The sequence below is a fragment of the Penicillium subrubescens genome, assembly GCF_028828155.1.
Source record: "Penicillium subrubescens strain IBT 31985 chromosome Unknown utg000006l_segment0_segment0, whole genome shotgun sequence".
Taxonomy (NCBI): domain Eukaryota; kingdom Fungi; phylum Ascomycota; class Eurotiomycetes; order Eurotiales; family Aspergillaceae; genus Penicillium; species Penicillium subrubescens.
Genome location: NW_026643156.1, coordinates 2,463,384 through 2,490,401, shown reverse-complemented (window position 1 = coordinate 2,490,401; position 27,018 = coordinate 2,463,384). Strand labels below are relative to the sequence as shown.

General features: G+C 50.7%; 12 protein-coding genes across 12 annotated transcripts; 7 read left to right on the top strand and 5 right to left on the bottom strand.

Annotated features, from left to right (window-relative positions):
- Nucleotides 1–424: 424 nt before the first annotated feature.
- On the top strand, nt 425–2,180 carry N7473_009403 (aminoalcoholphosphotransferase; the record flags this gene model as incomplete). Its single annotated transcript, XM_057155342.1, has 7 exons — nt 425–564; nt 733–742; nt 820–977; nt 1,033–1,079; nt 1,159–1,254; nt 1,313–1,980; nt 2,040–2,180. The coding sequence occupies 7 exons, from the start codon at nt 425–427 to the stop codon at nt 2,178–2,180; spliced, it is 1,260 nt and encodes a 419-aa protein (XP_057006472.1).
- A 622-nt stretch (nt 2,181–2,802) lies between these two features.
- On the top strand, nt 2,803–3,484 carry N7473_009402 (40S ribosomal protein eS27; the record flags this gene model as incomplete). The annotated part of the gene is made up of 3 exons (XM_057155341.1): nt 2,803–2,805; nt 2,968–3,030; nt 3,302–3,484. The coding sequence occupies 3 exons, from the start codon at nt 2,803–2,805 to the stop codon at nt 3,482–3,484; spliced, it is 249 nt and encodes an 82-aa protein (XP_057006471.1).
- A 1,881-nt stretch (nt 3,485–5,365) lies between these two features.
- N7473_009401 (uncharacterized protein) lies at nt 5,366–5,899 on the bottom strand (the record flags this gene model as incomplete). Its single annotated transcript, XM_057155340.1, has 2 exons — nt 5,366–5,666; nt 5,838–5,899. The coding sequence occupies 2 exons, from the start codon at nt 5,897–5,899 to the stop codon at nt 5,366–5,368; spliced, it is 363 nt and encodes a 120-aa protein (XP_057006470.1).
- Nucleotides 5,900–6,240: 341 nt separating this feature from the next.
- Nucleotides 6,241–7,101, top strand: N7473_009400 (alpha/beta hydrolase; the record flags this gene model as incomplete). Its single annotated transcript, XM_057155339.1, has 1 exon — nt 6,241–7,101. One exon carries the CDS (start codon nt 6,241–6,243, stop codon nt 7,099–7,101), a length of 861 nt encoding a protein of 286 aa, XP_057006469.1.
- Nucleotides 7,102–7,354: 253 nt separating this feature from the next.
- Nucleotides 7,355–9,085, bottom strand: N7473_009399 (proteasome regulatory particle lid subunit RPN5; the record flags this gene model as incomplete). Its single annotated transcript, XM_057155338.1, has 5 exons — nt 7,355–7,957; nt 8,023–8,511; nt 8,580–8,816; nt 8,886–8,942; nt 9,002–9,085. 5 exons carry the CDS (start codon nt 9,083–9,085, stop codon nt 7,355–7,357), a joined length of 1,470 nt encoding a protein of 489 aa, XP_057006468.1.
- Nucleotides 9,086–9,765: 680 nt separating this feature from the next.
- Nucleotides 9,766–12,091, top strand: N7473_009398 (putative siroheme synthase). Its single transcript, XM_057155337.1, has 2 exons — nt 9,766–10,487; nt 10,545–12,091. The coding sequence occupies exons 1-2, from the start codon at nt 10,166–10,168 to the stop codon at nt 11,912–11,914; spliced, it is 1,692 nt and encodes a 563-aa protein (XP_057006467.1). The 5' UTR covers nt 9,766–10,165; the 3' UTR covers nt 11,915–12,091.
- Nucleotides 12,092–12,255: 164 nt separating this feature from the next.
- On the top strand, nt 12,256–13,080 carry N7473_009397 (CIA30 family protein; the record flags this gene model as incomplete). Its single annotated transcript, XM_057155336.1, has 3 exons — nt 12,256–12,296; nt 12,362–12,814; nt 12,879–13,080. The coding sequence occupies 3 exons, from the start codon at nt 12,256–12,258 to the stop codon at nt 13,078–13,080; spliced, it is 696 nt and encodes a 231-aa protein (XP_057006466.1).
- Nucleotides 13,081–13,273: 193 nt separating this feature from the next.
- N7473_009396 (putative C6 transcription factor (Gal4)) lies at nt 13,274–15,737 on the bottom strand (the record flags this gene model as incomplete). Its single annotated transcript, XM_057155335.1, has 7 exons — nt 13,274–13,667; nt 13,741–14,273; nt 14,334–15,013; nt 15,070–15,383; nt 15,444–15,538; nt 15,601–15,630; nt 15,705–15,737. 7 exons carry the CDS (start codon nt 15,735–15,737, stop codon nt 13,274–13,276), a joined length of 2,079 nt encoding a protein of 692 aa, XP_057006465.1.
- Nucleotides 15,738–16,757: 1,020 nt separating this feature from the next.
- N7473_009395 (uncharacterized protein) lies at nt 16,758–17,967 on the top strand (the record flags this gene model as incomplete). The annotated part of the gene is made up of 3 exons (XM_057155334.1): nt 16,758–17,021; nt 17,138–17,590; nt 17,650–17,967. The coding sequence occupies 3 exons, from the start codon at nt 16,758–16,760 to the stop codon at nt 17,965–17,967; spliced, it is 1,035 nt and encodes a 344-aa protein (XP_057006464.1).
- Nucleotides 17,968–18,501: 534 nt separating this feature from the next.
- Nucleotides 18,502–19,160, bottom strand: N7473_009394 (60S ribosomal protein eL37; the record flags this gene model as incomplete). The annotated part of the gene is made up of 4 exons (XM_057155333.1): nt 18,502–18,644; nt 18,769–18,840; nt 19,015–19,077; nt 19,157–19,160. The coding sequence occupies 4 exons, from the start codon at nt 19,158–19,160 to the stop codon at nt 18,502–18,504; spliced, it is 282 nt and encodes a 93-aa protein (XP_057006463.1).
- Nucleotides 19,161–19,743: 583 nt separating this feature from the next.
- slu7 (mRNA splicing protein SLU7) lies at nt 19,744–21,147 on the bottom strand (the record flags this gene model as incomplete). Its single annotated transcript, XM_057155332.1, has 1 exon — nt 19,744–21,147. One exon carries the CDS (start codon nt 21,145–21,147, stop codon nt 19,744–19,746), a length of 1,404 nt encoding a protein of 467 aa, XP_057006462.1.
- Nucleotides 21,148–21,503: 356 nt separating this feature from the next.
- On the top strand, nt 21,504–26,726 carry N7473_009392 (DNA-directed DNA polymerase zeta catalytic subunit REV3; the record flags this gene model as incomplete). The annotated part of the gene is made up of 1 exon (XM_057155331.1): nt 21,504–26,726. The coding sequence occupies one exon, from the start codon at nt 21,504–21,506 to the stop codon at nt 26,724–26,726; it is 5,223 nt and encodes a 1,740-aa protein (XP_057006461.1).
- Between the last annotated feature and the right edge of the window lie 292 nt (nt 26,727–27,018).

Here is a 27,018-nt window from a genome sequence, read left to right as displayed (position 1 = left end):
TCGACGTCGCCAGGGCCCCATCTTTTTCCCGGTCTTCGCTCCGCTCCCCAACAGCGGGGCCCTTTAATTTAGTTTGGCCGTCTCCTGCCTATTTTTTCTCTCCCTACCCTGTTCTCTTCCAGGGCCTTGACCTTCCTAACGCCGTCACGACTTTTCCTTCCTCCTGCGCCTTCCAGACAACCTGCCTTCGCCCGCTTCGTTCTCCTTCGAAAACCTACGCGTCTGCCGCTCCGCTTTAGCCTGGGCCGCCGCCGAAGCTTGTTTGGTTCAAGACCCACGCCAGAGCTGGATTACATGCGTTGAGGGAGAGAGAAAAAACGTTGGGTTACGGATACACGGGACACGATACATCTTTTGCTGCTGAGGAAATAGGACTTGAGGTGGAATACACAGGACAACGGACGACGAAACACGTTTTGCGAAAATGGTGTACATTCGGCAACATGTCTTGCCAAACTTGCGCAACTACAAGTATGCGGGTGTTGACCACTCGTTGATCAGTCGCTATGTCCTCAAGCCGTTCTATAGCAAATGTGTTATCCATTTGTTTCCCATGAACATGGCGTGAGTTCTCCTCCTTCTCGTCCTGCGCGCAGGCCCAGCTGGGAAGCTTCAAGCTTCAGGACAGCTGTCACTGTCTTCTGGCTTGGAGCTACCAGCTCGCGCAGCAGTCTTGATTTTTGGGACAGTCTGGCTAACGAGCCTCTTTCTTGACTTTTTCGCGCGCAACAGACCCAATCTTGTAAGTTCTTCTTTCACTCTTTTTGGCATTCGGCGCTGCAAAACATGAGAACCTTAATTAACGCTCCCGGTGTCTAGATTACCCTGACTGGATTCTTGTTCGTGGTACTTAATTTCCTCACCGTGATGTGGTACAACCCCGGCATGGACACGGACTGCCCGCCGTGGGTGTACGCGAGCTGCGCGATTGGCATGTTTTTGTATCAGACCTTTGATGCTGTGGACGGCATGCAGGCGTATGTTTTATCTAATTTGATGGGAGTCAAAGTACTTGTTGCTGATCTGATACAGGCGGAGGACGAGGCAGAGTGGGCCGCTGGGCGAGCTCTTTGATCACAGTATGTTTGTTGTGGAGCTGCTTGCATGCAAGCAGTATAGGTTATGTGGATAAGGATGGAGCTGACTTGCTTTGTCTAGGCGTTGACGCATGTAACACTGCCTTGGGCGTCCTCATTTTTGCCGCCTCGATGAACCTTGGAAACGGTTGGATGACCATTTTGAGTCTTTTTGGATGTAAGCTGCGAGCCTCCGATGGATAATTGAGACTGTCCATCTAACAAGCTCATTCTAGCGACTATGACCTTCTATGTTCAGACCTGGGACGAGTTCTACACTCAGGTCCTGACTCTGGGTGTCATTTCGGGCCCCGTTGAGGGTGTCCTGACTCTCTGCCTCGTCTACGCTATCACCGCGTACCAAGGCGGCGGCAGCTTCTGGCACCAGCCGATGCTCGAGACCTTTGGCGTGGCCAAGCCCAGCTTCCTCTCGGACCGAGTGTATGAGATGCCTTTCACGCAGTGGTACCTGGTGTACGGCGCGTTTGTGCTTTTCTTCGCGACCGGCTCCAGCATCTGGCACGTTATGCAGGTGCGCCGCGAGCGCGGTCTGAATCCTATCACTCCGCTATACGGTCTGCTGCCCATGGTTGCTATCTGGACCCTCGTCCCGGCCTACTTGTACCTGCAGCCTACGATCTTGGAGAACTATACGATTCCCTTTGGGTTGTATGTCGGTCTGGTGAATGCCTACGCGGTGGGCCGCATGATCGTCGGCCACTTGGTGCAGTCGGGATTCCCTTACCACAACATCCTGCTCTACCCACTGGGTCTCGGTGTGCTGGACAGCGCCGGGGCGGCAGTTGGTCTTTGGGCAAACCCCGTGCTTGGACATGGATCCAACCAGATCATGTTTGTGTTTGGATGTCTCGGATTGGCGATTGGTATCTATAGTAGCTTCGTGGTAAGTCTCGGTACACTTTGCCGTTGTCTCGAGTTCTCTCGGCTGATTGTTTTGTCCAGTTTGACGTGATCACTACCATTTGCGACCACATCGACATCTGGTGCTTAACCATCAAGCACCCGTACGTCGAGGAGACCGAGCGCAAGGACGGCGCGGCCATCGAGGCCCACGTTGAGGGCGCGGCGAAGAAGAACCTATAAGCAGTCATTCGCAGACTGGCAGTGCATTATTAGGAGGCACTGGTAGTTACACTCGTGCGTGATGGACAGTTCAACCTCGATCACCATGAGACCAAAAGAAAATAAGCACCTCGCCCTATTAGGCGAATTGCGGGGAGACATCGAGATCGTTTGGGGTCGGGCTCGGCATCGGAACATTATTCAAGAGAGCGGCAAGGCCAGTGGGGGTGTGGTCCTAATGATTTGTTTTCAGCTAGTACATAAGCTTTTTCATCATCGGGTTGCTCGGTGTTGTAGAATTATTAAGTGTAATGTGAGACGTTCAGACGAGTGCATGCATGTATCGGAAGTACAGCAAGTATACCCTACTGTAGATAGCATTGTTGATAAGCACTTGACTGCTTGCCCGATTGTCCAGGCCAACCCTTGGAACGGGTCGGCAGAACCAAGGCGGTATCGCCTGGACGGTATCATTGGCGGAAGCTCATCCACCACGCCTGCCCGAAACGAGCCGTCAAGCGAGGGCACAAACCCTACCCCATCAAATCCTCTCAAACTTCTCCTACCCTCCATTCCGTGATCACACAAGGCCATCGCTATCAGCGCCATTCATCAACTCTCTCGCTGATCAATAACCGTCAAGATGGTGAGTTCTGCCATCCCGCTCAATTCTCGATATTTGCTCGTTCCGACTCGATCTCGATTTTTTTCTATCCCGACCCAGGGGGACCGACTGAGCGACTGCTATCGAGAACTTGCCCCCTACCGTCAAACTCTTCATCCTGCTAACGTGACACCTGTTTGATAGGTTCTCGCGGTCGACCTCCTCAACCCCACGCCTCAGGCTGAGGCTCGCAAGCACAAGCTGAAGGTACGATGAATCTGGATTCTGATAGAAATGGAGATTGGAGATGAAATTCGCAAATGATGGGGGATGTGGATGTGGATGTGAAATGGGGACGGCACCGATGGGACTTGGAATGATCACAACCCAACCTTCGACACTATCGACCATCAACGTTCTTCGAGCACATCCCGCCACTCCCCTCATTTGCTGGAAAGAGATGGAATATGCAGTCTTCAAATGATGAAAGGAAAATTGCATATGGGAACAAGTCTTTACTGACTTATTATCTCTACAGACCCTTGTGCCCCAGCCCCGCTCCTTCTTCATGGACGTCAAGTGCCCCGGCTGCTTCACCATCACTACCGTCTTCTCGCACGCCCAGACCGTCGTTATCTGCGCCGGCTGCTCGACCGTCCTGTGCCAGCCCACCGGTGGCAAGGCCCGTCTGACCGAGGGCTGCTCGTTCCGCCGGAAGTAAACGAGACGCGCAAATGAAATCTCTTTTTTATTTTATGTCTTGTTGAAACGCACAGAGGATAGCATGGAGCAATTAGGATGAAAATACCAATCCCGGGTTTTTGACCTCCGCTTCGGTTCGGTACTTCCGGAGTATCGCCCGTCAAAATGTCACATACCAAATCAACCCTTTTCTCTTTTTCACTCACACACCCTTTACCGATTTCTTCTTTTTATTTCTTTTCTTTTTCCTGGCGGGATAACGATGGAGGAGGGAAGGGAGGGAAGGAAGACGAGGGGAGGAGGAAAAGGCCGCACCTGGGATATCGACAATCGAAAATGCTGAAACCACCTTGGTTCGATTCGAAAGCTGTCTAACCGATGGGAGGTTTCGATCTTTTGTCGACGTTCGAATGGGCTGGCTATGATATGTTACGATTCTACCACCTTCCTTCGTTTCTTTTCTTCTCTTTTCTGTTCTGTTTCCCTTGGGGGAAGATCAAAAACAAAAGACCCCAAAAAATTTGAGATGTGACACTTTGACAAAACACCCGCGTTCTCTCCCGTTCGATTCCTAATTGCTCCCTTTACCTGCTTGATGATGCTGTTTTTACAGCGTTCGTTATACTTTTGTTTTCTTATCTTGTTACTGTTGTTTCTTTCTGTTGCGGATTGATGACAGATAGAAGATGGAATGACTCGCTGTCTCGCACCGTCCCCCAAAAAAGCATTCGACAGCATTTTTTGCTGAGGGAGTTCCGGATATCTGGCACAGAAGGCACCAGGTTGGCTTGACTTGGTGCCGTGCTGTTTTGTTGTTTGTTTTTGCTGTGTTTTTCATGTAACTGGTGTCACTACTCTAATCGAGGTGTCCCCGATATTTGGTTTGCTTGTGTAGAGGACTTGAGTAAATATTGTAGATATGGACACTGTACTACTAGAGTAGATCCATTACTGCTATTCATCGTCAAGTCAAGAATCTAAGGTTGGCCTTGATGGATATTCATCATCCCCGGTCTATAGACTGGATTTAACTAGTTATGTCCCAAGCCTAGGTAGTACTGTCCATGTCTACCCTCCTTATGTACACACTCTACACTACATACACATCCTAATCCAAGGACAAAATACAGGCAATATCTAGTCTCCGACTCTCCATCCCTAAATCCTCAACGTCATGGATCCAACCAAACCCCGAAGCCCCCCGTCAACCTCCTGCCCCCACTGCCCACTGCCGAGGACGTGCATTCCCCACCCCGACTACGTAAAGCCGCACACGGGTGACAAATTTTGACAATCTTGTCAGGTACAGCGGTTTGGTACATCAGATGCATGACATCATTTTTTGATGGGAACTGATTGAATGGTATGGTTGATTCTGGTATATTCTATTCATTCGGTGTGATATGGAATGGGTAGAAAAAGGGTAGAAAAAGGGTAGAAAAAGGGTCTCCGCGGTTGAACCAAACGCATCACTGACAGTGCAACTACAGGCACTCGAGTAGACTAGACAGTGAAGGCTGTTAAACACAGTAGCTACCGGGTAATATTTCCCTTTCTATTGTTATTCGGGCATTCTCGTAGATGTATATGTACTACAAGGCTGGAAAATATACTTTAGATCGACACGGTTGCAACATCGATCACCTTCCATTACGCCATGTGGATAGTTCGGGGTATGACGTTTTGTTTGTTTGAATTGATGGTACATTTGAAAGAAAGACATTGTCGTCATTAGACAACTCACGAAAAATCATGAGAACTAGGTAGTCCTCCATTCCAGCGGGAACGACTGAGATCTCGAAGGAACCCATAATGTACTGTACCGTATGGAATGTGTAGAAAAGAAAAACGCTACCAAAGAAGGACCGTAGAATATGTGAAATCGATCATCCAATCCACCTCACAGCTCCGCCAAAGCCTTCGCCTTCGCCTTGATAGTAGGCCCCAAGTTAACCGGGTTCGATGGGTCACCGCCCGTCATCATGGCCAGTTTGCCAGTGGAATCATTGACAAGCACGCTGGTGAATTGGTTGCGGCCAATGATTTCCTGGACGGTTTCGCGGGCCTGGCGGTCGCCTGAGGCGTACTTGGCGGCATCAACTTTCTGCAGGGAGCCGTGGGTGTTTTTGACGAAGTCGAGGAGGAAGAAGGCGGTTGGGTGGGGGGTGGGAGGTTGGAGTTGAGGGTGGGATTCGAATGCTCTGTTTGAAGGGAAGGGGTCAGTATTGTATTGGTATGTTGAATGGGTATCGAGTCAGTTGAGTCATTGAGGGGATTGTGTGTTTAAAATGCATTGAGTGTAGAATCTCGTTTGAAGCGTACACAGTCTGTTGAGGAAACGGGAGGGTATGAAGTGCGAAGGGTAAACATACTCAATCAGCTCCTTCATCTTGGCATCGAGCGCCTCGATGTTAACATTGTTTTGAGCTGACATGGTGAATGTGAATATGAATGTGAATGTGAATGTGAATGTAATTGTAAAGTGAGAGAATCTTGGAAGAAGGAGAGAGGATTGTTGATGTGACGAAATGGACCAGGAGCCTTTCAACTTTCAGGAACCAGCGTGGGGCAGACTCCGCCCAGCGGCTTATCGGAAAACTTATCTTATCGCCCCTTATCGAATTGTTTCCTCCCTCAACTGATCCCACCCATTCATTCATTCCCCTTCTTCCTTCTCAGTCTCACCTCTCTCCTTTTTCTATGTCGAGAGTCGCCTCTCAAAGACTGTCGCTTCTATTCAAACATTCAATTCCATCCAGTCATTCTCTCGCCACCATGGCTCCAAACCCATCCGCCTCGGCGCGCCAACCGCTGAAAATCCTCATGCTCCACGGCTACACCCAGTCTGGCCCCCTCTTCCACGCAAAGAGCCGCGCCCTCGTCAAACACATCCAAAAGGCCTTCCCCCTACACGAAGTCTCCGCAATCTACCCAACGGGTCCCCTCCGCCTGAAACCCAGTGATATCCCAGGCTACGAGCCATCTGAGGGCGGGGAAGCCGAGGATGACGAAATCGAAGCATACGGCTGGTTCCGCCGATCCAACACAGCCAACCCCCCTCTCTACCAGGGCCTAGAAGACGGTCTCGCCGCTGTTGCAAAGGTTCTCTCGGAGGAGGGTCCGTTCGACGGCGTCATTGGATTCTCGCAGGGCGCCGCCATGGTGGGGATGGTTGCGGGGTTGTTGGAGACGGGGCGGAAAGAGGCCTTTGCGAAGTTTGAGAAGGATGAGTCTGAGGGTGCGGCGGGGATACCGTACCCGTCCTCTTTTGCTGCGGATGGGTTCCAGCACCCGCCGTTTAAGTTTGCGATTGCGTACAGTGGGTTCCGGTCTCCTGGGGCGCGGTATCGGGGTTTCTACGAGAGTCCGCCGGTTCAGACGCCCGTTTTGCATGTGCTTGGGTCGTTGGATGCCGTTGTGGAGGAGTCCAGGAGTCGGTCTTTGATTGATGCTTGTGCGGGGGAACCGGAGAAGGATGGCTTGGTGGTTTGGCATCCCGGTGGTCACTTTTTGCCTAGCCAGCGGCCTTATTTGGACGCTGCGGTGCGGTTCATTCGAGAGCAGTTGGAGAAGAGCAACGGTGGTAAGAAGGCAGATGAGGAGCAAGATGTGAACGATATGGATGTTCCTTTCTAGCGTGTCACTAGTTGGTGATGTCCCACCCGGTTGACGAGTATATATAAAGAGTTCCGGTGGCTCACATAGATTACATATAGACAGCGTTTCTACACACTGAATCTACTAGGCAGACTTGCGTCTTGGTGCTTCTCAAGTATCATGATATAATTGGTTCAATAAATCCACTTATCCAGTGGCTGGCTTCTTCATAGTAGGTCTACCGGCGATATTTTACACACGGAGCAGCATTCCCACGTCTGCACAACCCCCCTTAACGAGCCTTGGCCTTCTCACCACGAGATGGCAGGATACGAGCCATCATCTCCTCCTTGGTGATCAGATGATCAATCCGCTCCAACAGACCCAGCAGGCTCTTCATATCACTGCTCCACTCGTTGAGCACATCATCCGCATCCCGAGGCTTAGCAAAGTTGACTAGCCGCGCGGGTCGGTCGATCTTGGCATAGATGGTCTTTGATGTGACCAGCTCGCTAATGTAGTTCTCGGTCTCCTCCTCAGTCAAATCCAGGAGCTGGGTCAGACGGGGCATCTGAATGCGTGTGTAGTACTTGGCCACAACACGCACGTTGTGCTCGATAACCCGCTTCCGCAGATCTTGCCATCTGCGGTGAGCCTGGTTATCCGCCGACTGCTGGTCCTTGGCATCGAACACGTCGGTCTCGCAGAGGTGAGGACCGAACTGCTCGGCAACCATGGGCCAGCGCATCAGCTCCGGAATGGTGAATAGCTTGACCAGGCGGGCCTCGACGGGAACCTGGGACAACCGGGGGTCTGATTGGATGCGGTGCAGGAGGTCAGACTGTTCGTTGTCATAGGGAGACAGGACAATATAATAGACGATGCGCGCAAGCGACTGGAGGATGAAGTCTTTCGTTAGCATATTGTAAATAACCCCACCCAAGACAGGGCCAGACTCACCGCACGCAGCTGTGCTGGGCTCTTCTCCACCGCCTCGGTGTCCAGAACTTCTCGGTAGTGCTTGCAAACATCGAGGTACTTGTAATCGTGGTTGGCCAAAGTAATCTGCTGGTCGTAATAACGCAGCTTGAGATCGGTCACGTCGTCATCCACCTCCATGGGGGCCTCATCCGGTCCACGGGTCTTCTCGCGCTCTTCCGCCTGCTTCTTAAGCTTCTCGATCTCCTCGGCACTCTTCTTGGGTTTCCGGGCGAAGTACCGCTTGTTGATCTTGCGGATAAGGATCGAAGCCTGTGTCCAGTCACCCCGCTCAATACACAACGCAACCTGCTCCAGGATGAACTCGGTCTTTTCCCTTCGGGTCATCGATCCAAATGTCTCCACCTGCAACTCGCACAGAATGTCGGCCGCGGCATTGAGGTCGCCTTGGGTCTTCTTGATATTGGACAGGATACGTGTAACGCGGGCTCGCTCAACTTCGACGAAAATCTTTGAAGAGTGATGTCAGTGCTTGGTCCGAGCGGGAGTTCTCCTAAAGACATTGTCTGTATCCTTACCTTGCCCTCAGTGACTGTTCGTAGAGTCTCGATGACCGAGAGCTTGACGTCAAGGTTTGGTGTGTCATCCAAAAACTTCATCACTTCCTGCACCATTCGCGTCGTGGCCTGCTTAAGCTGGGCATGTTTCTTAGAGAGAACGAGCACTTGGTCGTTGAGAAGGCTCCAGTCGCCGGAGTTCTTGCTGATGGTGACGATGGCAATCAAAAGGCGCGAGGTAGTGGCGAGATCAGAGGCCTATCGTATTGAACCGTTGAGGTTAGTTTGAGATGGATTGTATGGATGAGCGACGACGGGACAGCGTACCTGTCGGGCTTGCTTCTCCAGCACCAACAACTTGTCGATGGCACCTTGAACATCGGTCTGAACCGGGCAAAGTCAGTATATAGTGTGTAGGTTATGGTGGAATAGATGAGTCACACCTTCGCAAGGGCCTCAGCTTCCGGGATGAGCTTGTCGGCGTCCTTGGTGAAGTCCTTCTCGGGCTTCAACAGGCCAGCGGACATGATGACGAATGTGGATTATAATTTCGTAGACCGGTTCACGGGTGAAGGGAGATGGAACAGCGATCGGGATTAAGTAATTGTACTGCAAGATACCAGCACGATGATGAGAGGTAGAAGCAGAGCAGGCGATGACGGATGACGGTGATGCTGGAGCTCTGGGGGTCCGCCCTTGAGGCTTGGGCTTGGAAGCTGCAAGCTCCGCCTCACGTGATCTCATCAACATCTGTTGCCAACTGAGATGGACTGCAATACAACAAGGAATTGGTTCATTTTAGATCATATGCCATAACTTAACCTTCTCTATGATATGTAGGCCCTTTTAGCATATCAATTTCCCTAGGGAGCAGTAAATTAAAGGAGATAAATGCTGCTAGTTATTGAAGCACTATGACTAATGATGCGACTACTAGGGAGTAATGTATGCTAGATTAACTACTCTCATTCATATAGACTTCCAGAACATATGTCAGGGTCTTTAATTGGTGATAGCCTTAAGATCGATCCTGAGAGCCTCCGATATTAGGTGCAGTACTGTCAACTGGAGAGCCCCAGGAACCGGGGTTATTAAGTAAGCTCATCGCAAATCACGCAATTTGGCCCTAAGCCGCTTTGGGAATTCCAGATGTATAGAAAAATTTCGGCCACAAAATGACTAACAGTCGGTTAGTCTAATAAAGACAATTCGAGTCTTCAATTCGTACCTTCTCTTGAGCTGACGATCTTGCCGCCTTGTGCTTTCTTTTTGAACTTGTCAAGTTGCTTCTTCTGCGCGGTGGCGTTGCGATTGCTCATTCGATAAGACGATAGGGTCCTTATCAGTGAATTATCACCAATCGTGACTGCCCATTTATTCAGTCCGGAGTAATTTCTCAATCTCCGCGGAAGTTACTGCAGCGTGCATATACGGTACCGGGCCTTTATCGGACTCGATTTCATATATCTGAGCACTCAGAGCCGAGTCATATTATCCTGTGGTCTCCCTCTGCTCTTCCTGTCGCTGCAACAGCATCTATACCCGCTGCCTCGAAACGCCACTATCTGGAGGGGTAAACCCGCACTTTGCGGCACGACACGACTACAATGAAGGACGCCTCCAATGGATTTGGCCCAGCGCCATTGATGACAGCGTGGAATGCTGAGTCGCAAATACATTTGATCGTCGGAGCCAATCCTGTGGCGGCTGCTCGATGCGCCAAAAGTCTTGAAGCTGGCGCGAAGCCTATTATCATTGCGCCGGAGACGGCCGATGTGCATTTCACTCTTTCAGAGCATATTTCCAGTGGCTCGGCACAATGGGTGCGTCGCGAATTTCAAGACAATGATTTGACTACTTTGGGTCGAGAGGAGGTGGATCGTGTGGTGGACACCGTCTTTGTCACATTGGGTGGCAGTGAGCCATTGAGTAAGTTCTCGGCGATTGGCTTTGGATCGAAATGTCGCTGACAATGACTTTGTTTAGGTGCACATATCTCGAAGCTCTGCCGGCGTTTGCGAATCCCCGTCAATGTGACTGATGCCCCGGAGCTGTGTTCGTTCACGCTACTCTCTACCTACTCCGACGGCCCTCTGCATATTGGAATTACAACCTCCGGCCGGGGCTGCAAACTTGCGTCTCGTCTGCGCCGAGAGATCGCTGCTTTCCTCCCAGCCAACCTGGGATTGGCAATTGATCGACTTGGTAGTGTGCGCCGGAGGCTCTGGGAAGAGGATAATGACGCCGGACTCGGCGAATCGAATATGGACGGCGAGGATGATGATGCCTCGGGTCAGAGGCACACATTCAACACGCTTGTCACTGAAAATGATGCCTCCGCGGCAAAGACCAGGCGCATGCGTTGGTTGTCACAAATTTGCGAATACTGGCCTCTTCGAAAACTTGTTTCGATTACGGATGAGGACATTGATGCTATTCTCAAAGCGTACTCCTCTAACAAAGAGGCCGAACCGGAGACCAACGGTGTCAATGGTGTCAACGGTGTATCAAAGAAGGGGAAGATTATCTTGGCTGGCTCTGGACCTGGACACCCAGACATGCTTACTCGCGCCACATACAATGCCATCCAGACTGCCGACATCATTCTGGCCGATAAGCTCGTCCCGGCGCCAGTTCTGGAGCTTATCCCTCGCAGGACAGAAGTTCACATTGCACGCAAGTTCCCCGGCAATGCCGATCAAGCACAGGAAGAGTTCTTGCAAATGGGTCTCGCAGCTCTGCGTAAAGGACAGTCAGTTCTCCGCTTGAAACAAGGAGATCCATATCTCTATGGTCGCGGTGCCGAGGAGTTTGAGTTTTTCCGGGACGAAGGCTATACTCCCGTTGTGCTCCCGGGCATTACTAGCGCCATGAGTGCGTCTCTCTTCGCCGATATTCCGGCCACCCACCGTGGTGTGTCCGACCAGGTACTGGTCTGCACGGGAACTGGCCGTAAGGGTGCTGCTCCGGTGCCTCCAGCATACGTGCCTACCCAGACTGTTGTGTTCCTTATGGCTCTCCACCGACTCTCTGCGCTTATTGAGTCTCTTACCACATACTCGGCCGAAGACTCGACCCGCACACGCACCCTTTGGCCGAAGGAGACTCCCTGTGCGATCGTGGAGCGTGCCTCATGCCCCGACCAGCGTGTTGTCCGTTCAACGCTGGAGCACATCTGTCTTGCATTTGAAGAAGCCGGCTCTCGGCCACCAGGCTTGCTTGTTGTCGGCGCCAGCTGCCATGTCCTGCATCGCCCTGCGCAGGGTCAGAAGTGGGTTATCGAGGAGGGATTCCACGGTCTTGATGGATTGCACAGGGAGCTTGATGCTCCGATCTCCCTGATTGAAGAGAAATAATTGGAAACGTTGCATATACAAGGTGGGCGGAGCGATGGAGTTATGAAGAATTGTACATAGACAGGATCCAGATACCCACATGAGCATTTGAAGGCTTGGATAAAACCATAATCATTTATCATTTTGAGATATAGAACGTTGCTTGCATTCATCTCAATTTTCATTCGACAGTTTAGCCTTAACTTAATTACAGGAATCACAATATCCATTGTTGTAAACCCCCCGCCCTCTGATTTGCCAACAGCTATGACGCCATACTAAGTACTCCGACGCCGCCTCCACCCCATCTCCATCTCCACCAGATCTTCCCAACGCATTCACGGCCAGTAAAGCATCACAAAATGGTACCAACATCCCATCTTCCTCTATTCGGCGGAGTCCGGTATATCTATCACAATCTTTCTCTTTTCACCTTATCATAGATACTAACAAACCCCCTGCCCATAGAGCCTGGTCCCAAAACGACTGGACCTCCTCCGACGACCGCGTCCGTGGCGGCTCCTCTCAGTCCGAATTGGCCTGCTCCGCATCTTCACTGATCGCTAAATTCCACGGAACCCTCGATATCAAGACTCTCGGCGGTGCCGGCTTCGCTTCGCAACGCACACGAGGCGAAGACCGAACATGGAATCTCTCCGCGTACGATGGCATCGAACTTGTCATCGACAGTGCAGACGATAAGCTGTACACGCTTACATTGAAGGATGAGATTCTTCCTAAGCGTTCTGATGGCCGCGAGCAAAGCACAGTCAGTTGGGAGTTTGATTTCCGGGCTGAGGGGCGTCGCACGGTTTTCGTGAAGTGGAGCGATTTTAGGGCGACGTATCGTGGGAAGAATAAGGATGATGCTGAGCCGTTGGATTTGAAAAATGTTAAGAGATTTGGTATTATGATTCGGAGGTATGTGTCGTTTTTGTGGTATGTCATTGTATGATGTGAAGAGGTATTGACTTTTGTTTTCTAGCTTCTTCGGAGACCAGGAAGGCGCTTTCTCCCTCAATATTGTCTCTATTGCGGCACTGCGGACGGAGAGATACCTTGATGAGCCGGATGATGAGTATATCGATGATTTCCTATATGAAAAATCAGCTGCCGAGGGACCTTCTTCGGGGCAGACCGGAGGACGTCAAGGCTGGCTCAGCTGGTTGACTTCGTGCCTTCGCTAAACCCTATTCACGACGAGTAATCACTTCGCATTAAGATTGGAGTAAGGCGGATATTGGCAGATATTTCGGTTCAGTGTGAATATAAATATGAATGTGACTATGCTAGCATGCGGGATAAAAGTCCTATATTCAAACACAAAATCTCCCATATACACTTCCCGTCGTCAGAGCAAGTAAATAGACTAGAAAAAAATCACTCGACACCTGGGTAGTTGACCCATTCTGAGAAGTCCATGCCACCCGGGCTGGGCATATGCTGCTCCACTGGAAACAGACTGCCTCCAAACCCATCCCCAAACAACTGTTCTGGGAACGGCATGAACCCTTGCTGCGGCTGCTGTTGATGGAAGGGCTGTTGGCTGTTTTGTTGATGAGGTGGCATGCCAGACATTATACTCGGCGATGGGCCCAGAAGGCGGTTGATCACCTCATAACATCGGAGGGCGAGCTGGTTGTTGCCAAGGGATGGGTGTGTCAAAAGGGCTTTGGTGGTTTCAATGTCTTGCAACCAGCTTGGGGCATCTGGATTTGAGGGATCGGTCATAAGGAGAACGATGGGAATAAGCCCAGCTTGGAAAAGGAAGTAGCTGGTGGAGAATCAAAGTTAGTCAGACTGAAAGAGTGACGGTAAGATAGGTAGATGGGGATTTTAGAACTTACAGCATATACCATGCTCCAATTCTGGTGCACATATAGTTGTCCATGTACTCAGATATAGAGGCGATAGTAAGCCGTGCATTTTGGAGGCAGCGTAGGCGGCATTCCGTCTCACAGGGATCTTCATTGCCTCCTTCAGATGATGTGACAGATGATACGTCCGAGCCACCGCCGTGAGGACCCCAGCGACGAGCAGCCCAACGGAGCAGGATTGGGCGGTAGATGAGAATGGTCAGGTTCCAGTTCCGCCATAGCATTCGATTGCGAACAAGGGCAAGATTGTCTGGGTCTGGTTGTGTTGGATGCACGGCGAGAGGCTGTAGTGGATAGTGCATATATGATGGTAGACCACCATACCACTCTTCCATGGGCTTTTGGAGGTTCAAGGTTTCTTCGGGGGTGAGGCTAGGGCTGGAGATCAGGCGTTGGTACACGCTGTTGGTCAGGAGGTGGAACTGGGCTTGGGCGATCAAGCCGGAGTAGAGAGTGGGCCCAGGTGACTCGGGTGGTAATGTAGTTGTTTCTGGAGTTAAGGCCTAGAAGACTTCAAGTTAGCTTGAAGATCGCCTGATATTCTTAAACAAATGTATACTCACATCGTCATGAATGTTCAAGACCTGTTTACAGTCCATGACACACTCCTCTGGGAGAAGAATCGGCCGACCAAATGTTTTGGCCGCGCCACTGTCAAAGATGAAGACGCCCCACCATAGTCGACGACGAATTTCACGCTGGAGAAGACTGATCTTCCAGCCCGGGAACTCCTTATGCAAACCCAAACTCATAGCCATACGAACGGCCAGACCCAGATAGTTCCAGCCGGTGTTGGGCTTGTTCCGCTTTTGAACATAGTTACTCAGCAATAACAATGCCTGAACCAATGTCAGGTTTCCTGTTTCAAAGACAGATGTTTGCTGTAGACAGGCTCGGGCTTCCTGATAGAAAGTCACATCTAGGTCTGAGCTGTCATCTCCAATACTCCATGCACCAAGTGCCAAGATGGTATTGAGTAGGATCTGCCAAGCAATGCCGTGAGGACGTAGGGATGGTTCGTTGAACTGTGCTCGGAAGGTAGGTTCATGGACGAACGGGTAACTTGTGTGGTAATTCAGGAAATAGGCGTCAATAAACGCTTGTTCAATCAAGCCAGATGGAGCGCTTTCAAGAAGCTGTGCTTTGAGTGGCACGCCACCAGATCTTGATGCGCGAACCGGTATGTTCAAGTCAAACCCATGGTCAAACAGCGCTCTCAGCGGAACGACACTGGATGAAGCTCCTATTCAAACAATCAGACTCTCGCCTTAAAAACCAAAAGCATAGGCATTCACGAACCGAAATAGCCGGCACCTTCCGGCTTGATAGACAATGCGGCCATTCCATCAGCCAAGTCACCTAATACAAGCTCCTTCTCTGCCCAGTCAAAGCCATCGGCCTGCTGAGGCAGAGCCTCAGGTGCAGGTTCAGTCCGCTCTGCTTCGGGCTTCGCTGGGGTCGAATGTCTTGAAGACGATTTGGATGAGGGGGCCTTATGAGCCTCTGGGTTCTGCAGAAGAGAACGAAGAGTGGCATCCAGGTCACCTCCAGGAAATAGTCGGCCCAAAGCTGTTTCAAAAGCATGCAAGCGGTCTTCAACATAGGTCAAGTGCCTTGAACCTATCGTTAGCCTTCTATGTTTTGTCTTCTTTTCATGACAGAAGGATGCTTACTGCCGCGTCAATGGACTCCGGGTGACCTTTGGGCTGTACTTGCACTCCTTGTTCAACTGTTGACATTGCAAACAAACCGGCCTCTCTTTTGAGCACTAGAGCAAGAATGAGCGCCAAGTTGATAGATTGCGATATCATTCTTCAGATCGAGACTTACCCTCGACTTCCTGAGTCGGCACTCATCGCACTATTTGCTCATTAGTATTTCAAATTTCCAAGAAGGCGACACGTCTTCGTCTCCTCGGGAGGTTAGATACATACAGCGAACGAATGAGAATCACGAGTGCTTGCCATCTTTATCGAGGCAAATTAGATCGCTTAACTCGGTTTCTTAATGCGCTCTGATCATGACACAACTCGGGAGTCATCTTCTCGATATAGTCAGCAAAGTAAGCTCCTGACAAATACGCATATCATGCATCGAAGTTGGTGCTGCAAGCAACATGGAGGGGCAAATGTATAGCGCGGTATGCCGCCTTGAATGCAGCATATAGTAGATGCGGAAGAATCGGAGGTCAAGCGAAGTATTTAAACAACGGGATGTGGGTAACTCACGATCGGCGCTAAAGCAAACATTGATCAGCTAAGACCATCCAGGCTCGCGAGGTGATGGATGAGACGCCGCATTCAACGGTCCCCTCGATAGTGGGGAAATGCAGATCATGTGATGCGCTGAAAAAATCGCAGTGTGGCCTCAGGCAGGAATGTACGTTGGGCATCGGGCATGGACCTCCGCGGAAAGTTACCTAATTGTCACTGACTTGACTTGCCTTATCTAAAGGTTAAACAATGGATATCACATTCGGAGGATATTGCTTATTTGTAATCTTGAGATGGTGGTCGACTTAAAAATAAGAATAAGCATATTCAAGGCAACTCTCGTACAGAGTATATCTAGAGCGTGAGGTCCGCAAGTACCCAAAAGTATATTTCAACAATGCACATCGAGTTCACTATAACATCCAATTATACAAAAGAAGGGATATGTCTGGTCTTTAGTCTAACAAGCACATGTACGGCTTAACATTACTATATTTATCCCAATTACCTAGAAAAATGGCCACAAAACCCACCAGCTCTGTTCCTGGTCATCAGGTCTCCCTGCACATCAACTACTTTGATATTCTTGGCACTAATGCCAAAGCGGGCCAATCACATCACCACTTCATTTTTTCCACTTCCCATCACCAGCACCACTACCCAAAAAGGAGCTAGAAAAGTGCCTCCATTGAGAATTTCAAGGCATTTGAACCGACCCGAGCTGTACTCAAGGGAAGCCATCCCCTCGGAGCATAAGCAGACCGAGGCGCAATTATGCCCTCTCAACCCCCACTACCGCCCCTCCTCACATCCTATCTATCAGACCAGCGCGAGTCTTCCCTCACCCTAGTATCATCAATTCTGGGTGCAACTTCCAACTGGCTTGTTCTGAGGTACCTGTATGCTGCACTTGGTACATCTTCAAGCTCTAATATCTCCATTGGAACCGATGAGCTATCCAATGGCGCGAAGAGGAAGGTGGTGCTTGTGAGCTTCTTGCGGGGGTGGGAATTTTGGAGAGCTGAGGCAAAACGATTGGTACGTTTGGAATATGAGCATTTTCCCAGATATATGTTTATCATGATCGCCGAATTTGAAGTCCCATCAAGGGCTTCGTACGTAATTTCAATCATATCATACTAACAGCTCTCCAGGGTCTGGATCTTGCACGTCTAGCAGACAAGCAACAGTTCGCGTTTGTGGACGGCCTATCGGAGCTATTCAATAGCTCTAGCTCCGCCTCTAGTGCACCGATCAATACAGGGAGCACGGTGCGCACGACTCTTCCTCTGCGATCTCAACCTGGCGCTGTGCCTGGGAGAGGACCCCCCTCAGCGGTAACACCTGGGCGGCCTGGAACAGAAAGTCTTCGCCAGAGAGAGCCTGGCGCCGTCAAGAAATTACATTTTACGGGGCATGGAATTGCCGCCTTGGATGCCATGGAAAAGGACGTTATCTCCGAGATCAATCGCCAGAAGAGTTCTATGACTGATGGCGATGAGATGCTGTTGATTCTCGACCAGCCAGATTTCCTTCTCGCCGCCACTGGCGCAAGCATGGGCGTCGGAGCTACGGAGATGGCAGAGTGGGTGACGGGTTTACAACAGGTATGTGTTTAGACCGATGGGCAAGCCTGGATACGAGCACCTGCTAACTTCTCTTTTAGCAAGTGCACGCGACTGTCTTGACTATGGCTGCTGATTCCCCATTGATACATAATGCGTCTACAAGCGGGAATCAGCTGTCTACGCCCATAGAGACAGAACATGCGGCATTTGCTATTGGCATGGCCCACAGAGCGTGGTCCGTGATGCAGCTTCGTACGCTCGAAACTGGTGCCGCGAGGGATGTAAGCGGGGTGCTTAGGATCAGTCGAGGTGGTGGTTGGACCGCCGAGGCAGAAGACAACCTGGGCGAGAGGGAGTTGCTGTATTATATCCAACGAGATGGCGGAGTGCGGGTGTTTGGGCGTGGCGAGTCCTGAGTTGTTTCGAATGCTGGTTTCCTTCCTAGATTGGTTAATTATGGCCCTGGTAGAATCTAAAAATTGATGACCTGCGATGTGAAGACTTGGGTCCCCGGAAAAAAGACTGCGCAAGCAAGATAGACTCAGAGATAGAAGAGAGATATCTTCGCATTGTTATCTGTCACGACATGGGGATATTCGCCAGTCATAAACGAGGAGAAAATAAAGGAAATTCATGCATTCTCCCAAGACCGTAGCCTTGAATTTTATGCCGCTTCGTCCTCCTCGCACAACTTTTCATCCTCTCGACCGTTTGCTGTTCCCGAGGCTTATGTTCAAGTGACGCAACAAAGGACAAGATCGACGATCGTAACCACACCAACTCCATGAGAAAAAGCGTTTTTTTATTTCGGAATTGCCATTTGCATTTCGAGTAAATCTATCTCGCAATGCTAGGCCATGTCATGCCAGGATGTCCGACCCACCCCTCATTTCTTTTCCAGTCTCTCCGAGCAACGAAAACGCGACGCCGAATGGGAAAACATTGTTGATTTAGGAGCTCTGCTGGGGGCCACGGGCGCCCTTGGGGGTACCGGTCTGGAAGCCGTTCGTGAAGCGGCGGTGGACGTCGCGGAGGGAGCGCAGGCGGCCGGAGCCGGTGGTCTTGCGGCGCTTGGCCTTCTCAGACCAGTTGACTGTTGTATAAGAAAATTCCGTGTAAGCCGATGATCTGCTAATCAATGTCGTATCCTTCACAGATATGTTCTGCATTCCACCACAACCGCGATTGTCATCCGAAGGAAAGGGGAATATGCGTACACTTGCGGGTCTTAGCAGCAGGGTAGCCGCAGTTGGAGCAGGTAGACTTCTGGATGTGGAAGGACCGCTTGCCTGTCAAGTCGCGAGAGAGTGCGTCAGTAAAGTTATTCCCAAATCACTGTATAGCGTCCACCCGTTGTCTTCCATCGGCAGTTCCAACTCGTATGACTCCTTGTAGAGAAACTTGCAAACTTCGGACCAAACGGGTGGATCGAAAAGAATCGCGGGAATATGGGGAATACTGACCACAACGACGGCACAGAGTGTGCGTCTTGTTGTGGCGCTTTCCGAAGCTCGAAGTACCCTTGGCTGTTGAAAGTTATCAGTCAATGAACGGATTCGGTGTTGCCGATGATTGCGCGGAGCGAAGTTTCGATATTCGACGTACTCATTTTGAATTAGGGGAACTGCCGGAGAGAATGGGATGTTAGTAAAATGAAGAACGAAAGAGAGCCGTGGCGTATGAAAGGGACAGCATGCAAGCGTACCTGGCAATTCCGTTGAAGGGCTGTTGTCGGGGTCGTCGTCGCTAGGCGTATCGAAACTTCCAACGGGTGGTGATGGTGTCCGCTAAGCGAAAGCTGTGGGCGGGTCACGGGACAGGGCACAAGCCCTGACAGCGGTAACGTGACTAGGATCACATGATATAACATGATCCGTGCCATTTAAACATCACGTGACACGCCACTTTCTGCGACTCACCCAGCCTAGACCCAACCAGGACCCATATGTCCACTCAATGCTCTTCCTTGACATCCATACAGCCCGCATTACGAAGACTGGAAGATATTTGGACTGAAATGGGAGATTGGGAGTCATTCAATTAAGCTATGGCTTATGTTTAGACTTTCCGGATTTGGCAAATTGTAATGAAAATGTCTTTTTGTACAAATTGTTTATGCAATATCATTGGGGGTATTATAAACTGAACGCCCAGAAATGAAAAATAAGGACGAAAACCTCCAGATGAACACTCTAGTCAAAATCTTTTCCGATGAATTTCGCCATGGGGTCTTCAGCATCCAGCCGACTTCGCTTGTATGATTCAAGCTCTGCTTCTGTGATTCCAGATTTGATCTCCTCCAAGGTCCGCTTCTTGCTGTTCACCGTCGATTCTTGTGCCTCAGCCCGCTCGGACTCGCGGGTATCATTTGAGATTTCCAAGTCATCGCCATCGGCATTGCCATCTGCCTCTGCTAGTAACAACATATTGCCTTCTTGCTGGAAGGCTTCCTTGCCATCTTCGCCCGTGCAATAGCTGTTCTTGACAGTCGAGCAACAGCAAGCGTAGCCCCATTTGAATTCATACCACCAACTACCCCAAACCGAAGTATGGTTATTGACCATAATGTCTTCAGGGTACTTCGACTTGGTGGCTTTCTTGGGAGCGCCCTTGATGGCACCAGACTCGTCGTATTCCACAAACCGCTCGTTCTCAACAACCATTGTGTCACGCAGCGGGGTGGCGCCCAGGTGCTCGTTGCCTCCGTATTTGTCCAAGAGGGCCTTACGATGGGCTTGGCGTTTGGCCTCGGTTTCCTCTTTCTCCTTCTTCCGGAGGAATTCTCCAGATGTTGGGTTCGCTTGCAAGTGGATCTGGGCCCGGCCTGCTTCTTGAGCGTCCCAGGCATAGCGCTGAGCCTTCTCGAATTCGGCAGCGTCGCCAGAAGCACGGACAAAGTTTTCCTCTGCAACCAGCGCAGAAGCCAGATCCTCTTGGGCACCCATGTCCACCATTCGACGAGTCTTTGGATCATATTTCGCGGAGTCGAGGTCCAAATTGAGAAGATACTTAGCGGTGTCTTCTCGGATACGGAGGTTGCGCGTGGCGGTGCTCTGATGTCGGCCCATGTCGGATTCTTCAGCGTAGCGGATATCTTCGTCTTGCGCGTCTTCTCCGTCCTCTCCATCCTGTAATCTTTGAAGATCGGCTCCCTCTTTCGCCGCTCGCTTCATCGACTCGAGCTCTTCATATTCATCAACGACCTGGCGATATTCACTGGCGTCATAGCCGTTCCAGCGATCTCTCTTCGCGTCCCATCCCATATCGACCTTCTGAACGACCTCGTCCGCCTGAATATCCTTGCCAGTCCACTTTGCGCCCTGTTTCCTTGGTCGGCTTAGACATTCTTTGGCCTTGTGCGTCATTGCGCCGCAGTTTTCGCATGCACCTTTGCGATATTTGGTCGCAGCTGGTCCCGCGCGCTTTCCTCGGTCGTACCATTTGGACTGATCTTGGGCTTTCTTTTGTAGACGCTGATGTTCAAGGTAGTCGTCGTTGGATTCATCGTCGACGTAAAAGGGCTTTTTCGAGATGAAGGACGGAATGTATTCGTTGCGCTCCTTGGACGCCACATCGGCTGGCTTTCTGGACGACATGATGATGGGAGGTGAGCGCAGGATGTCACTGCCAGATTTTGAGAAAGATCCCCGCGAGTGAAGTCGTCAAAAGGACTCGAGCAGGTTGAAGGAAAGGATGAGGCGAGGTTGAACTGAGGACCAGGCTCAATGTAGTGATCGACGTAGCTGGGATTTACCCGCACTCACGTGACTAGGCGTTCCACTCGCGCTCCACTAGCGCGTTCGTCGTGGTTCAAGCATATCTCACGTTTCGCATTTATCGGCGAGTGGCGCGAATCATCCAACGAAGGGGTTGAATCCACATGGGAAGACAACTCTCTGGCGCTACCTCGCGCGATGTCGCTGACACTTCCTGGTGAAGCTAACATAGACCGATGGAGCCCTTTCGTGTACGGCTTAACTGCATCGATCATTACCTGGCGACCGCGTCGGAACTAGACCCTCAAGTACCCTTCCGGGATGGAGTTTCAGGAAAGAATTACAGGCCCAAAGTACCTGTGATCCGAGTATTTGGAGCGACCGAAACTGGGCAACGAATCTGTGTCCATGTCCACGGTGCATTTCCGTATCTGTACATCGAATACAATGGGTCGCTGGCGCCTGAAGCCGGTGCGTCTAAAGACACAACGAACCAATGCGCAGTTGAATTTTCTTTGCTGAACGAGATTCTTACTGTAGTGAGCTCGGCGATCCGTACTCTCCACCTTTCAATCGATCACGCCCTGGCAGTTAGCTACCGTCGCAATGCTTACGATAGAAAGACGGCTTATGTCGCGCACATTACGTTGGTTAAAGGGATTCCATTCTATGGATATCATGTTGGCTATCGAACTTTCTTCAAGATCTACCTGCTCAACCCATTCAATATTACTCGCCTAGCAGATCTGCTACATCAAGGAGCAGTGATGAAACGGCCACTCCAGCCGTACGAGAGCCACCTACAGTATGTCCCGCAATGGATGTGCGATTACAATTTATACGGATGTGGGTACATGAACTGCAGCAAGGTCAAGTTCCGAGCCCCGGTACCTGAATATTTGGAACTCAGCAATCTCAACCATCGCTGGCATGACCGCTCTATCAACCCCGAAAGCATCCTTGACGACCCAGCTCTGCAGAAACAGAGCCACTGCCCCCTGGAAGTTGATGTCTGCGTGCAAGACATACTTAACCGATTGGACATTAAAGAACGCCCTTTGCATCACGATTTCACAGAATTCTTGAGGCCAGCTGCGGTCAACGAGCGCCTGGTTCCCAGCGTAGCCGGCCTTTGGCAGGATGAGACGAGGAGGCGCAAGAAACGGATGGGAATTACAGATTCTGACAGTACCCCTTTTGGGCCGGAGGATTTGGTCTCTATGTCTGCCGACCCACGGAATCAAGCCAAAGGAGGTTGGGTTCACGAAGAGGAATTTCGTGAATTGGCCCTTCGAATCACCGCTGACGAAAGTTCCGAAGATAACGGGAGAGAAACATCCTTTGAAAAATTTCTAGGTCCGGATGCCGACAAAGCCAATATCAAAACAGCTTTGACTAGCGTGCAGGATTTCTATCCAGACACATTGAAGTACTCAAATTTGGACAATCATCATGTTCCGCTGAATTTCGACGAAGAGTCGGCTCAAATTTCTGTTGACGAAGGCCTCGCCCTATCTTCTCAGGTCGATGAAAACTATGCTTCGGAGCCGGAGCTAGACCAGTCTAGGACTGACGAGGACGGAGGGGAAGAACCTCAGGAGCAGTCGCATCTCTTTGAGAAGGGAGCCCTTGAGGAGAGCTTCTATGATGGCATTTTCGATGAATTCCCCCAACCACATGGGGCTCAACCAGGGCCTCCGCATGAGTCCAACGCCCCCAGTCTGGATTCGAATCATACATTTTTGAAGGTGCCTCCTTCTTTCGAGCTGGGTCTCAAAGCCGATATACAAGCGCAGCGCGAGCTTGACGAGAAGACGAGAAGTTCGAAACGACCTTATGCTGAAACGACCTATGATGAAGCAGTGCCACCAATCAAGAAGCCGAGATTCTGGAGCGACCCAGACCAGAAAGCTGCACAGGAACATCCTACCGACAGACTTGATCACTCGGAGACCACCAAGAGGGTTGATCGCCCCAGCCAGCATTTGGAAGCCTCGCAGTCTTCTGAGCCTAGGTCATCCTCATCCCAGAAGACAATACGTCCGTCAAAGGCGACGGCGCAAGTACACAACAGCAGACTAAATTTCCCTGTTGTCAAGGATCCAAATGATCCACTGACAATCCTACGTTTCAGCCAAGACGATGGGAATTCATCATCGAAGAAAGACCCAGGATCTCGGCCTATATCAAACTCGCTTCCGTCGGGATCAGTCACCAGCGCTACCACAGGCGATGATAGCGGAGCTACTTCTTCGCTCCCCCGCTCGTCCTCTACGGTCATACAACCCCCGATTGCACTAGATCCGCACGTCGCTGGTCTTAAGTCAACAGTTCAAAATTCGTTTGACTTTCAACAAGACACTACTGTGTGTCTATTCCGATTCGCTGGTCCCAGCACCAATGAAGTAGAATCAACCATAAATGACTTTGGTCGTCCTTCTGTCGTCTATCAAAAAGCATATTACAGTAACGAGGCTGATGTTCCCGAAAGACCCCGGCAGTACGCCGGCCGGGAGTTTCGCTTGGAAAGTGACACCATACACTTTCTCCCCACATTTGACCCGTCAGGCAATCTGCCTGCCGTGTTTGGCGAGCAGCAACCTATTCTCGTTGACCGAGAGAAGCAGGAGACGCTTGATGAGCAACTGCGCGAATCATGTACTGCCAGGGTTTGGGAATTCGCTCCAGTGCCACCCAGTCGGTCCGAAGTGGTCGACTGGTGGGAACAGATTGAGGCATCGGCACGCAAAGCCAGTGCAACTACAACACCAGTCAAACACAAACCTCGCCCCGTTAAGAATGTGGAAGCTTTGTCACAGATTGAGGGCCCGACACAACAGAACCCTTATGGCTTCAAATACTCTCAAAAAGCGCAGAGCACTAGCGTGGAGCATCAAACCCAGTACATGAGTACGATGAGTCTGGAAGTTCATGTGAACACTCGTGGGACGTTATCCGCTAATCCAGACGAGGATGAGATATCTTGCCTCTTCTGGTGCCTGCAATCCGAAGACGAGGACATCGAGGTCAATAGCCATCTGCCAGGTGTCCATGTTGGGATGATCTACCAAGGCGAGGGCGATAGGCCAGAAGCTAAGATATCGAAAGCTCTGAGGATAGAGGTTGAGCATGAATCAACCGAACTTGACCTGATCAACCGACTGGTTGACATTGTTCGCTACCACGACCCTGACATCATCACGGGCTATGAAGTTCATAATGGCTCCTGGGGGTACGTGATCGAACGAGCGCGGAAGAAGTATGACTTTGATCTATGCGCCGAGTTATCCAGAGTCAAGTCGCAATCGAAGTCGAAGTTTGGCAGAGAGGATGATCGTTGGGGGTTTGAGCATGCGTCATCAATCCAAATGACTGGCCGACACATGATCAATATCTGGCGTGCAATGCGAGGCGAGCTGAACCTCTTGCAGTATACCATGGAGAATGTTGTTTTTCATCTCCTGCAACGTCGGATTCCCCATTACTCGGCCAAGGACCTCACGCAATGGTACCAAAGTGGAAAAACTAGGAACATGATCAAGGTCGTGGAGTATTTCACATCGCGAGTGCAAATGAACCTGGAAATCATCGAGGCCAATGAGATGATCCCCCGAACTAGCGAGCAAGCGAGGTTGCTGGGAATTGACTTCTACTCTGTGATTGCCCGCGGATCCCAATTCAAAGTCGAGTCTTTGATGTTCAGAATTGCCAAGCCGGAGAATTTTCTGCTTGTCTCTCCAAGCAGGAAACAAGTTGGACAGCAGAATGCCCTGGAATGCTTGCCTCTGGTCATGGAGCCGCAGAGTGACTTCTATACAAGTCCTCTTCTGGTTCTCGACTTTCAGTCGCTCTACCCTAGCGTTATGATTGCTTACAATTACTGCTACTCGACCTTTCTTGGCCGAGCTGTCCAGTGGCGCGGCAGGGATAAAATGGGTTTCTTGGACTACAAACGGGAGCCACGACTCCTGGAGCTGCTGAAGGACAAGATCAACATTGCACCGAATGGCATGATGTACGCGAAGCAAGAAGTCCGCCAGTCACTGCTTGCCAAGATGCTGACGGAAATTCTTGAAACGCGAGTCATGGTCAAGAGTGGAATGAAGGCCGACAGAGACGACAAGATCTTGCAACGGTTGCTCAATAATCGGCAACTAGCTCTGAAGCTCATTGCCAACGTGACATACGGATACACATCTGCTTCGTTCTCTGGTCGGATGCCCTGCTCTGAGATCGCAGACAGCATCGTACAATCGGGGCGGGAGACCTTGGAAAAAGCAATCGCGTTCATCCATTCTGTCGAGAGATGGGGTGCCGAGGTTGTCTATGGAGACACTGACAGTTTATTTGTCTATCTCAAGGGTCGCACCCGAGCCCAGGCATTTGACCTCGGCGAAGAGATTGCACAAGCAGTGACAGACATGAATCCGCGCCCCATCAAACTCAAGTTCGAGAAAGTCTACCACCCCTGCGTCCTTTTAGCCAAGAAACGTTATGTTGGTTTCAAATACGAACATCGCAAACAAGCTGAGCCTGAGTTCGATGCCAAAGGTATTGAGACTGTGCGACGTGATGGAACGCCTGCAGAGCAAAAAATTGAAGAGAAGGCCCTTAAGCTTCTTTTCCGAACTGCAGACCTTAGTCAAGTGAAATCTTACTTCCAACGGCAATGCAGCAAGATTATGCAAGGCCGTGTCTCTATTCAGGATTTCTGTTTCGCTCGGGAGGTCCGACTGGGTACCTACAGTGAGCGCGGCACTCTCCCCGCTGGAGCGATGATCAGTACCAAGCGCATGTTGGAGGACCCTCGTTCGGAACCGCAGTACGGCGAACGAGTCCCATATGTCGTCGTTACTGGCGCACCTGGATCTAGACTCATCGACCGATGTGTGGCACCAGATACACTTCTTCATGACGCACAGCTCGATCTCGATGCCGAGTACTACATCACCAAGAATCTCATCCCACCCCTCGAGCGAATCTTCAATCTTGTTGGAGCAAATGTGCGGCAATGGTATGACGAAATGCCCAAGGTGCAACGAATTCGCCGAGTTGATGCATCATCAAACTCGACCCTGTCTCGCTCGAATCGGGAGGTTGCCATTTCGAAGAAAACCTTGGAGTCTTACATGCGGTCCTCTTCCTGCATCATCTGCCGAGCCAAGTTAACTGATGCTGCCGTTCCCGTATGTTCTGAGTGTCTGCAGCAGCCGCACCTCGCTCTTTTAAATGTTTTTTCTCAGCTGCAGCGGGCTGAAAAACGAGTCCTTGACTTGGAGGCTGTGTGTCGGTCATGCATGGGGGTTCCACCAGGCGACAGTATTGCGTGCGATAGCATGGATTGTCCAGTTTTCTACTCCAGGACTAGAGACGCAGCTGGTTTGCGACATACAAGGGCTGTTTTGGAACCTGTGGTGGAACTGCTGGAGAAGAAAGGGGACGAAGGCTTGGATTGGTGATAGACAGCCATTTACAGTGATGAAACCTTTCCGTTATGGAGGAGGTATGATTGTGAGTCCAGTTTCGTTACTACATTGCTGTTAGTGATTGGTCATTGTGGAAGCGTTGGATGGCATTCAATCTCCTACGGCGCACTTGGTTCTTCTGGTAGAATAGGAATATCAAATTTGCTTCATATTGATGAATAAATGCCAAAACATTCGAGCCTTTCTGAAGGCGGACGGCAAAAACAAGCACTATTGGAAATTGCATAACATCAAATGTTCTCCCCCTGCCCCAAACTTCAATGGC